Source organism: Silurus meridionalis, chromosome 25 (assembly GCF_014805685.1).
Source record: "Silurus meridionalis isolate SWU-2019-XX chromosome 25, ASM1480568v1, whole genome shotgun sequence".
NCBI classification, from domain to species: Eukaryota; Metazoa; Chordata; class Actinopteri; order Siluriformes; family Siluridae; genus Silurus; species Silurus meridionalis.
This window is the reverse complement of record NC_060908.1, coordinates 7,601,474-7,613,843: the sequence shown is the minus strand read 5'-3', so window position 1 is coordinate 7,613,843 and position 12,370 is coordinate 7,601,474. Positions and strand designations below refer to the sequence as shown.

General features: G+C 38.8%; 1 protein-coding gene across 1 annotated transcript in view; it reads left to right on the top strand.

Moving 5' to 3' along the window:
• Positions 1 to 12,370, top strand: part of zzef1 (zinc finger, ZZ-type with EF hand domain 1) — a 66,084-nt gene that overhangs the window by 9,581 nt on the left and 44,133 nt on the right. The window contains 12 exon segments of the mRNA XM_046838942.1: positions 331 to 525; positions 1,697 to 1,880; positions 4,086 to 4,285; positions 5,116 to 5,326; positions 5,771 to 5,887; positions 6,350 to 6,528; positions 6,703 to 6,801; positions 7,565 to 7,656; positions 7,959 to 8,104; positions 9,894 to 10,008; positions 11,644 to 11,874; positions 12,067 to 12,158. Coding sequence (XP_046694898.1) covers positions 331 to 525; positions 1,697 to 1,880; positions 4,086 to 4,285; positions 5,116 to 5,326; positions 5,771 to 5,887; positions 6,350 to 6,528; positions 6,703 to 6,801; positions 7,565 to 7,656; positions 7,959 to 8,104; positions 9,894 to 10,008; positions 11,644 to 11,874; positions 12,067 to 12,158 — 1,861 coding nt within the window.

The window sequence follows — 12,370 nt, the reverse complement described above, 5'->3', positions numbered from 1 at the left end:
CCCAAAATATGTCTCTGCTGTATAGTAAGTCCACATGTTAATCAGTTCATTTGAGTTGAGTGCTTGGACCCCACATAGCATCATTTGTGTCTTTATTTATTTGTATTGTTATAGTTGTAGTTATTTTAGGTAGCAGTTGATCGTTGTAGTGGTAGTGCTTTCTTGCAGTTCCAGGAAAAGAAACCCTGACCTCTGTTGCACTTCAGTTTCTGTAAATAATGAAATGAAACAAGATCAAATGCAAGTCAGCCAACATACATGCATGCACAACAAGGGAGTGCTTCGACTTGCATGTTAATTCCCATTGTTATCTTTGTATTTCTTTTGCAGGGTTTGTGGACATCTTCTCCAAGTCGAAAGACAGAATAGGTGCACACGCCTCAAAGATCCTGAAGTTCCTGCACAGGAATCGCATCCCGAGTAGTGCCATTCCCTTCCCCTTTCTGGATGGCTACAATAGCATCAGCTCCATGAGGGCTGCAGTGCTGCAGGACTACTTGGATTGTCTGCTGCAGAAAGAGAAAGGTAGAGGTTGGACTGACACCATGGTGGTGCTGGATTTGGATTAGTTTCGTTTGTACGATCCAACTGTTATTAGGGAATATTTACAATAGCTGCTTCACTTTGTATGTCATTGTGACTATGTTACTATGGTTACTATGTAACTGTTTATAAATAATGCATTGTAATAATAATAATAATAATAATAATAATAATAATAATAATAATAATATAATAAAAGCCTGACTGGAACAGCGGGTTATAGGCACACCCTCCAGCCAATCAGAATCAAGTATTTAGTCAAGTATTTGATCGTGGTATAAATTCACATAATAGCCATACATCTTAATCTGCATCTGTTAAGAGACAGTGTGGTCAAGTCAAGAAGCATTTATTGATGTTTTTAGCGAATATAGCTGACGCAGGACACAGTGAAATGGGACAACGTTTCTCGAGAACCCTGGTGCTACATAGAACCAGACATTAATGAAAATCGGGAAATAATTAGCAAAAAAACCTAAAAACATAACACAGGTAGTACCCGAGTTACGATGGTTGGACAAAAAAGGTATATGGAAAAATTTCAGTATTAAAATTTTCGCACAGCATTTAAATTTTCGTACGATATGTTTGGACGTTAACAGGACGTACGTGTCTCATGCCCTGTGAGATGCCGTACTCTCACTAGCAGTCGACAGAGTTCCTGTGTTTTCGGTGTTTCAAAGCCCGATTTTAGTTCTCATCTCTTTCCATTTCATCCACATCACGTGCGTTCGACTCCATCCTCCACTCGCAAATCGGCACTCATGGTCTGCACCCGTTAACACATACATATATACTTTATCGTAAATATTGTACATTCAGGTAGTGTAAATTGCTGTTTTGCTAAATTATGTATTGTAATTTATTACATTTCTGACAAATCACAGTATACTACCTTGTTCTGAACACCATTCTTTAAGACTCCTGGGAAGACTAGGCCATGTTTCAACTTACCATATTTTCAAGTTACGATGGGGTCATCAGAACGGATCTCCATCGTAACCTGCACTCAGAAGAAAGTGTAATGTGGAAGTCTGGTGTGATCACTTTTTTCCCCCCTTTTCATAGAAGTCATTAACCTTATGGAATTGTTGCTCCCCAAGTCTTAATCCAGGGTTTTCTAGTTATCCTTCTTTTCTTTTCTGTCTGAAAGACTTGGACATTCAGTACGGGACAGAGCTGTCCCAGGGCCCTGAAGTGGATCGGGTCAGGGTGGTGTCTCAGTGCTACAGCTCCATCGAAGCCTCGTCCAACGGCGGAGACATTTTCAGGATGACCAACGGTGATACCGTGTCCTACTGGCAGTCTGACGGCAGTGCACGATCCCACTGGATCAGGTATGGATCGTCTTTCTCCGCTTTTAAACCTACATAGTCTCCGAGGGTTTGTTTCTCTCACTTCACTCGGCTCCTGGGAAATACACCTTGAGATCCCGAGTGCAGGGCTTGTTTGGACAGGTTACTCCTGAAGGATTCAGAGCAGTAAACATTGTGGCGATACTGGTTGTATTTAATGGCTATTATATAATTGTCATTAGAAACTCTGTCTAACTGTCTGTTCTGTCCATTGACAGCATTGCTTGACTCGATCCTTTTTGGGTGTGTCTATTAATAGGTCAAAAGTGATATTACTCAATTTTTAAGCTCTTACTGATAACGCTTTAAATAAGAGAAGATAATTTATTGTGATTCAGTTGGAAGTCAAATTCTGACTGTCAGCACTTAAGCACATTTGGTAAAATGCTGATTCTTAGATGCACATTCTTCACTGAGGGCAAATGTTTGGATGGTTGTAACAGCTGGTTTAATGCCAGGCCTCTGCTATTAAAGTATTCATAAAGAGCCATAATTTGATTTAGTATGTTGATGAATTTCCTTTAGAAACATGAAATCAGTATGGGGCATAAATTATGTATGTATTCATTCAGTCATTAATTTTTTCAGGCAGTTGAATTATGGGAAGTGGTAGCGGATGAGATCTTGGTCTTCTGATCGGAAGGTCATTGGTTCAAATCCTTGCACCACTTATCTGCCACTGCTGGGCCCTTAAGCAAGGCCCTTAACTCTCAATTGCTCAGCGGTAGAACTGAGATAATCGTAAGGTGCTCTAGAATTATTCTGCCAAATGCCGTAAATATAAACGTTCACCACAATTTCTAAATCTAAACTCTTGATATTTGCTTCGCACACTGGCTAAATAAGGGTTCAAACCTGTGTAGGATTTCATGTTGCCAATTTTGGTGCCCATTGGGAATTTTTTCATTGTAGAACATCGACTTCCAACCAGAAGCTGTTGTTGTTATTATTATAATTTTTTTCTTCTATTATTATTTCTTTACCATGACACTGAGAGCATTAGTCTACCAATGCTAGAGAGAAAAGACTTTAAAAAAAATCTATTTTGTGAAATGTATTTATTTATTTCTTTTTTGGACAACTTACTTTCTCACACACAAACTTGCCTATGTACAAATACACCCCTGCTTTTCTTTTCAAGTCAAGAAGCTTTTATTGTCATTTAAACCAGCCAACCATTTCACACACACACACGCACGCACGCACGCACGCACACGTGAACTGTATATTAAACCGACACGCACACGAAGTCCACCCCAGTCTTTTCTATATGCAAGGCTTTTGTCTGTTGTTTGTGCAGCTTTCTGTATGTATTCTGTATTCTCTTCTAATCACGATTAAAGAAACACATTTTTAATGTTACTCCAGAGTCGTAGCTTCAGATTATTTGTGCGGGTGTTCATAAGAACAGCGAATATTGTAAGGATATGGGCAAAGCACATGCTCTTGTCATGTTCCTTTTATATACACTGATAGAAGTAGAATGCTTTTATTTTGCATTCTGTATATTGTTAATAGATTCAATTCTTGTGTTAAAGGTAGATTTTATTTTATATTTACATGAATTTTTGAGTTTCTTAGTATTTGGGGACAGCCCCCTAACTTTTGCTCTCGGGCTGACATGGATTCCACAAGTTTGTTCAACAACTGATGATCCATTTGGGAACAAATGCAGTCACATGAGTAATATTAAATACAATTTTAAAAGAAAGAGTTCAGTATCTTAAATATTACATCTGTGTAATATTTTACAATAAACTTTCTTTCGGCTTCTCCCATCAGGGGTCGCCACAGCGGATCATCCGTATTCATGATCCGCATGTGTAATATTACATCAGCTTCCACCGCCCCAAAAATATTTCAAATTATAATTTTTTTATTTTAATTTTTTGGAGGGGAAAAAAAATACCAATGGCTTCTTTGAGAAGTATATGGACCTCATTTTATATATACTCTATACACTCTATACACACTCTGTTTACACCAAGGGCTTTTGATTTCATAAAACCATTAAGTATCCATGAATACCCCATCATTATTACAACGAAGAACCGTGTTCCATGAAAGTGACTTGAAAACCTTTTGACTTGAATTTTAAGGTAAGAAACCGAATTCGAAACCAAGTTCTTGATTTTGGGCAGCACTAATTTAACTTCCTTTCTTTCTTTTTTTTTTACTCTGTTGCAGGTTAAAGCTGAAGCCGGATGTTGTGCTCAGGCGGTTGGCTATCGCTGTGGCTTCCAGCGACCACAGCTACATGCCCCAGCTGGTGTCTGTAGCCGTAGGGAAGAGCCGACGATCGCTGCAGGAGATCAGAGACATTCGCATCCCCAGCAACGTCACAGGCTACGTGCCCTTGCTGGACAACGCCAACATCTCCCAGCCATGTAAGCTTCCAGAAGCATGTCGATAATATGATCTGAAATCTTAGTAGAGCAACGTAACATTTTCATGTAGGCACAAACATGATGGTAACTGTAGCTTGTTGTTTATCTTTATAGGCCATATTTCTAGTGCTGGTATTTGCTTATTTTTTTGTCCCATTGCTAATTTTGAAGTCAGAAATGACATTTCCCATATTGAGTGTTTAGGAACCTTTAAACAGTAAGCCACGACTTCCTCTTTATCCAGGGTATCATTATGAGATGAGTATTTGCCTTTAGTCATTAAACACTGGCTGAAGACCTGTGGCTAAGCTAGGAATCCACAAGAGAGAACCCAAGATCTTAAAGGTGCTTGAGAGCTTTTGTAAGGCTTTAAAAAGTTTTGCCTTCTTCAAACCGTACAATTGTATCGCTTCAAATCATCAGTCGCTGTACAGTGAAGTCACCAGTAGGCGTTCCTTTTACTGGTTGCCATAGAAATTTTTTTTAGCTACTATTTTGACAAACAAATCAGGAGACGGATCATGTGCGCTCTGCTCTCTTCACCCCCGATGTACTGAGTCGCTCCATATTTGCCTAAAGTTCAAGTTTTTCAATGCTGAGTCATCTATTTTCATTCATGTTGCCAGAAGTCAGCAGCTCTAATTGAAAATCCATAGCTGAGATTTGTGTATGAACATACTGTAGCTTTAGAGAAGACTCCCTGATCAGTTGGCAAAATGTTAATCAGAGAAATCAGGTAGAATTAGAGACAATAGCTGTGAATATCCACTAGACTTTTTTCATCTCCGAATGAACAAAAGTGAATAACCTTGCGCACTCTGCCTGTCCAGATGTTCAGATCAACATCAAGCGCTGTCTGAGCGATGGCTGTGACACGCGCATTCACGGCCTGAAGACCATGGGCTACCAGGTGACTAAGAGCAGAGAGGTATCCGTGTCAGACGCCTCGGCCATCTGGTACCTCTCTTTGCTAACCTCGCTGGTGACGGCGTCTATGGAGACGAACCCCGCCCTTGCCAACACGGTCCTACAGAGCACACAGTGAGTTGTTAAACCTTTTAGCACACATCAGCTTTGAGTCTTTCTGTATATTACAAGTTCGGAGATGCTTTTCTGCTTATAATGGTTTGTACAGAGTGGTTATTTGACACACCTTCGGTCAAATTAAACCAGCCCGGATATTCTTCTCTAATCTATTGCATCAAACAAAGCAGCTCTTGATTTGACCCAGAGCCTGCTTCTCACCAGATGTTTTTTGTTTTTTGCGCCATCCTTTGTAGAGTCTAGTGCACATGAAACAATGCTGCAGTCAAAATCCATGATGTCACATTTTTGTTTTATGAAAAAACAGCGCCTTGTGGAATTTGAAAGCAGATAGATAGATAGATGGATGACAAATATTAACAGAAGCACAGATTTAAGTGTCCCACTGTGATTGTGTGAATTTGGTATGTTATTGTGTAAATCTGGTGTGTGTGTCTTCAGAAAAGCCTTAGAGCACATGCCGCCTCTGTCGTTATCATCGTCCTCCAATGAGTTCCCAAAGTTCTTCTCCCCCAACATTCTGGAAGAGGTGGACGCCTTCCTCCTCCGAATCGCAGAGTAAGCTTCATCTTTACACACACACTTAAATAAGCTGGAAGATGTTCTGTTTTGATGTATTGATAATGCAATAATGCTTTGCCGTGATGAGATAATTGTATACGCAGCAGTAATTACTGCATAATTACACACTGCTGCTGTTTACTCGTGTCTGATTCGGCCTCATCTCCCCTCTCTCACTCTCTCTCTCTCTCTCTCTCTCTCTCTCTCTCTCTCTCTCTCTCTCTCTCTTCCCTATTCTTTGCAATCCTTTCCCCTTTCTTTCTGTCTGATTTTCTTTCTTTCCTTCCTTCTTTGTCCTTCTTTTATGCTTCCTTTCTTTCTCTGTCCTCTTTCTCTCTTTCTTTCTGATTTTCTTTGTCCTTCTTTCCCTCTGTCTGTCTGTCTGTCCGTCCTTTATTTGTGTCCTCTCTCTCTCTCTCTCTCTCTCTCTCTCTCTCTCTCTCTCTCTCTCTGGTATAGTTGCTGTGTGACGCCGGATGCCGAGTTGACTCTCTTGGCGTTTGCTTTGGCTCGGGGAAGTGTGATGAAGCTGTTGCTGTCTCTGGCCGGGATGTGTGAGCGAGTGAACTTAAAGTATCGTGCGGCCTCACTGCTGGCCTCCATGGCCTCCGTGCGCCTCCAGCTGCTCTACCGCAACGGTAACACACTCTTGCTTTTACACTACTGTACTTCTCTGTACCATAATAACTCATGACCACAACAATCATGATCAGTATCTTAAGATGGCCAAGTTCACAATGTAAAACACTATGTGTAGTGTATGTAGTAGAGCGGCGCAATATTTCTACATAATCCTGTCGCTTTTGCCGTAGGAAAAACTTTACAGCTACGTTTGCAAGCGTGTGATGTAAAGAGCCGAGATGATAAAAGTGGCCCAGAGAACATGCTGACTGACCCCTCAACAGGAGATGGTAATTTTGAACCTCATTTTACTTCACCTTTCTGTTTACAGGGTCTTAGTTGATTTAAATCCATTATTAAAAAATTTAACCCTCGAATTGCAGCCAATTTAGTGTTTAACAGCTCTTGAATTCTCCTCTGGAATCATGCTTTGGAGACAGAAATAGAAGTACTTTGTGATTCGAGGTTGACCGAGTGGATTTTATCGATTGCTAGGTTAAATCATACTTGCCAATAACCAATTAATCAACAAATAGTTTTTCAAAATGGATACTGGATTAAAAAAAAATAACACTTCATGTAAAATGGTAGTGAACTTTATTATGAAAAAAAAAGCAGTAGTGAATCATAAGAATGTGCTAAATTAAATGCATATGAAATAATTCAATTAATACATATTATATAATTAATTGATTATATAATAATAATAATACCTATTATATAATCAATAAATGTAAAATTAAATATAGCGCTCTCCGTGCAGCACACAGTCTTGTGTGTTAAAAACAAACAGCGCTTTGTATCAGTGATTCGCATCTACAGGCATCTCTCGTAATGACATCAGACTGGAAGCCATAAAAACTATCGGTATCTATTTTTGCCAATAGGCAATAGTTCCAGCAATCAACTATCGGTGCCAATTAATCGGTCAACCTCTATTTTCGACACAATTGGCCATAAAAGAATGAAATAAAATTTTGACATTATGTGATGTTTTAAGCTTTCAAAGGTTACTGACCCGTGCTGAAACCTGTACACAATTTTTCCGTGTAGGATTTCTCACAGAAAGCGGAAAGACGAGAGCAAGTGTGATTCTCTCCACCGAGGACCAGACGTGCTTCCAGATCACACAGATCAGAATCAAGGTGAATGGACACTTCAGGGCTTCACTTGCAAATAAATGTGTTTTGTTCAAAAACGGCCAAAGATTCGGTCCAGACAGCATCTTGCTTGTATAACTTTGCTCAGGGTAATGAGCATACACTGTATGAACAAAAATTTGTGGACACCTGATTTGTGTGTGCTTTTTTGATAATCCCATTCGCTGTTATAATAACCTCCACTCTTGTGGAAATTCCCGTCTTCATATTAAACTTGTGTACTCATGCAGAAGAAATCCTGTGATATATTTTGAATTTTAATCTTTTTTCACATCTTTCTTAATTAGGTGCGTAAAGGGGCCATCGGTGCTAAATGTGGCTTGGTGTTTGCTTACAATGACGCGGAGGTTTTTGATGCAGACAAGCACTTTAAGAAGTTCAGGAAATACGACTCCTGGGATTTTAAGGACTACAAGGAGTTTGTCAAAGACAAGTACGTCAGATTGATGTGTTTGTGTGTTGTTTGTGGACGTGTGACGGGTATTAGTGTATTTCGGTTTGCTGTTTAGGTAATGTTCCTCACAAAAATTCTTTAGTGGGGGGGTTTGACCAAGTCTGTCTGAAACTGATTCCTAAGCTTAAAAATACACTGTATGGATTTGTGGACACGTGATGATAAAAAAATCCCATTTCCAATTATTCCCCAATAGTTATTATAATAACCTCCAATCTTCTGGGAAGATGTTCCACTAGATGGCTTTGTGTGCAGGGGGGAATTGTCAGGTTTGGATCTCCTAGTTCAAGTACCGCATCCGAAGCTGTGCTATACAGTTGTGTTTGTGGGAACACTTTGGGGAAGAACAACACACAGTTGGAAAAGTCAGGCACCCCAATACTTTTCAGAATTAGAATCAGAAAAAGCTTTTTTGGCAAGTATGTATGCACTTTTTTTGTCGACAGAAGCTTCGAGTGATAAACAAAATAAGGATATGTGGGGAGAAAAGCGGTATTGCACATATTTTATAAATAAAATGAATATAAAAGTGCTATTGCACAAAAAACTGCAATATTGCATTTAACTGTTTATGCGGTCGATTGCCTGGGGGAAGAAACTATTCTTGTGCCTGTCTGTCCTGGTGTTCGGTGCTCTGTGGGGAGTGGTAGCTCAGTGGTTAAGGCGCTGGGTTACCGATCGGAAGGTCAGAAGTTCAAGCCCCGGAATCGCCAAGCTGCCACTTTTGGGCCCTTGAGCAAGGCCCTTAACCTTCTGTGCTCCAGGGTCTGACTCTGCGCTCTGACCCCAGCCTCTGAGCATATTGGGATATGCGAAAAATGAATTTCACCGTGCTGTAATGTATATGTAACAAATAAAGGCTATTCTATTCTATTCTATTCTATTCTATTCTATTCTATTCTATTCTATTCTATTTTATTCTATTCTATTCTATTCTATTCTATTTAGAAGTTTAAAAGGAGATGGCTTGGATGTGAGGGATCCAGAGTTATTCTTGTCTCTGGATATATACACTTCTTGAAAGCTTGGCAAGGGAGCACCAATAATCTTTTCAGCAGTCGGATCGGTTCTCTGATTTTGTAGCCGAGGCAAAGCAGACAGTTATGGAAGTGCACAGGACAGACTCGATGATGCCGGTGTAGAACTGTGTGAGCAGCACTACAGAATGGATGAGAGCCAGACGATAACTGTCTAGTAGAAAGGTAGATGAACAAATGGAGTGATACGAGTTGATAGATGAAGAGTGTTTTTAGTAGAAAATAGGAGATGGATTGATATTTCAATTTACAGGTCATTTAAAAGAAATATGGCTTTAGAGTTCTACTGGTGAATTGATGGAGAGATGAATGCAGAGAGAGTGTGGCGTTGATGAACAGGAGGCTATGTGAGTTTTGACAGAGTTTTGAAATCTCGAACAGTTCGAGCCGCTCTGAGCATTCAATCAAGATGAGGCTGTAAGAGCTGGTGGGGCTGTGCTGAGTTTAGTGGATGCATCCTAAAAAAGTTTGAAAGCTATAAAAGTCTGTTTTTTTATTTTTAATGGAATGAGAACTTGAACTTCTTGAATGGCCCAGTTGAACTTCTGTAATAGAAAAACCATAATTCTGATCAGGTTCAATGTCTTAGTAATATGGCAGAGTGTTGGATTTATGAAGCTCAAATAAAAAAATATGTTCCGGCTAATAAACTAAGCACATCAGTACCATGTGTGAATGCGTACATTCCGGTTCTTTCTGCCCTAATCTCTCTTTCTCACACACACACTCAGACATTCGAATAAAGGAGCAGCGGATTGGAAAGAGGAGAATCCCGTGGGCTGGTTTGAGCTGGAGGACGACTGGAATGATGTGGAGATCAAGCTACAGCATTTCCGTGTCACAAATGTAGGAAATGTTTTTCCCCCCTATCTGTTTCTCTCTTTTTCTTCCATTCTTGCTTCTGTTACACTGAAATTAAATAGGAATTGGATATGATGGATCTAAAAAACCAATCATTCTTCCATGTATGATTCTGTTTCCTGAACCAATTACAGTCACTGGACTTTTCACCCCGGTGATGCAGACATTTTATTGCTAATTGAATACGGTGGAAAATAAATGACAGGAAGAACGTTTGAGTTAAGCACCAATCAGCTTTTTCTTTATTATTCTCTCGTCTCTTCCGCTCATCGCCTCGCCGCATTCACCCTCCATTAACTAAGCAACATTTAAACACCACCCCCAAAGTCACATCCTATAGAAACTGCGATGTAATTCAATTTTTCTTAACATAATTGAATTGTATAATTTAACTTCCATATACAGTTTTTATTGTTCGTTTGTTTTATAAACTCTCTCCAGTTTAGTAGAATAACCAAAGTTTACTACATAGAATGTTAGATTTTTGATCTTCATGCTTTCTATTTGTGTTTTTTTGTTTATTAATTTAAATAGAAAAAATAAATGATATAAATGTGTGCCATTGATGCAGACATATTTTAATCAACATAAGTCATTCGAATATTTGGAAATCACTAATCGAAATGAAGTTTCTCTTCCAAATGTTGCTATTCCAAATACATAAGATAGAGTATTTCATGAATCATTTTCAAAAGTGAAATTGTAAAATAATAAAAGATGTAATAGGATGTAAATACCATAGAATAAAAAAAAAAAAATGTAAAGGTGCATTTATTGTGATTTCCTCAAACCCCTCATTTGTACATTTGGTTTTATTGCATTTATTAAACCTTCTTATACAGACTTACCACTGAGCAGTTTAGGGCTGCAGCTATTTTATCGATTAATCGGATGTAGTATCCTTTTCTTTATTAAAGAGCAATATTAAATATACAGGTGAAAATAAGATTTTGATAAGTAATAAGTTTTGAAAAGTAATCTGTTTTGTTTTTTTTATTGCTGAAATTTCATACAAGAATATCTGTGAAAACTAAACCCATTTAGTGCATTTTATTGCCATATGACTTTCAAATGCAAATACAAATATATAAATAAAAAAAATACAAATTATAAATAAAAATATAAAAATCAATTTCAAATTCTCTCCAAAAAAGTAAATGCACTGTTTTTTTTATTTAATTTTTTTAGTTTAAAATGATCCCAAACTTTGGTAACTTTCTGGTGTTTTCTTTGGCCTGAATCTTCTGCTTGCCCCTGTTTTCTCCCCGATCACTCCAGAGTTTGGTGGGTGGTGCGTCAGTAATAATGGTCCGTGGGAAACACAATGTTCCGTGTGTAGTTAAATGGCCAATATGAAGATATTACTGTATTCGAAATTTACTTGAGTTTCTCAAGGAATCGTTTCAGCCCTAGTCCAATGCTTAACGTCTAAGCTACCACCGATCGAATCCGGATCAAGTTGTGAAATCCCTTCATTGCCATCTATATGTATTTTGCAAGCAGAGTTACCCAGCAATAGTGTAGCCAGTATTTTTGGGTAATAGTGTGTGTGTGTGTGTGTGTGTGTGTGTGTGTGTGTGTGTGTGTGTGTGTGTGTGTGTGTGTCTTTTTTTCCTGCAGTTCCTCATGGTGAAGTTCGTGTGTGTGAGGCAGGACTCAGCCGAGCGTCTCGGGGTTCAACAGCTAGCCTTTAGCGGCTATGTGTGTCCGGATTCTGAGAGCATGGGTGAAGAAGAGGAATTAGAAGAGCAGCTGAACACTCGTGCACAGGGAGTCGATTGTGGCCCGGTTACAGGCCTCATGCTAATCAGAAAGACTCTGTACTTCATCCAGCAGCTGACTCGAGACATGGTAACGCACATGTACAGTGCATATACACAGGCATGATTTGCTCACGTGTGTGCCAGTGAGTGTTGTAATAGTTATTTTGTGTCAAAAATTTTTGATAGATAATAAAGCAGTATACCAGGAGGCTGTATTTTCGTGCCTCAGTGGTGTTTATTTTTATGTGTAGACTAATAGAGTTTTACATGTCGTTTTTAGGACATGATGCTGCACAAGCAGAAATCTTTGTTAGACTTCAGTGGGCTGAATCTGCCACTCTTCTGGGACTTCTACAGAAAACTCAGGTCTATGTGAGTATTCAGGTCTCACTGAGACATAATGTTATAGGAAAACGCTTTCAAATGATACCAGTATGTTCAAACATTATGTAGTATATTCTTCTTATTCCTTAGTAACTGTAATTACATTGACTGCAAAAAACAAAGTCAATGATGCGACTGAAAATTTGGAAAGGTGTTTTCAAAATTAGAAAATAATTTTTATTTATTTATATATGTTTTTT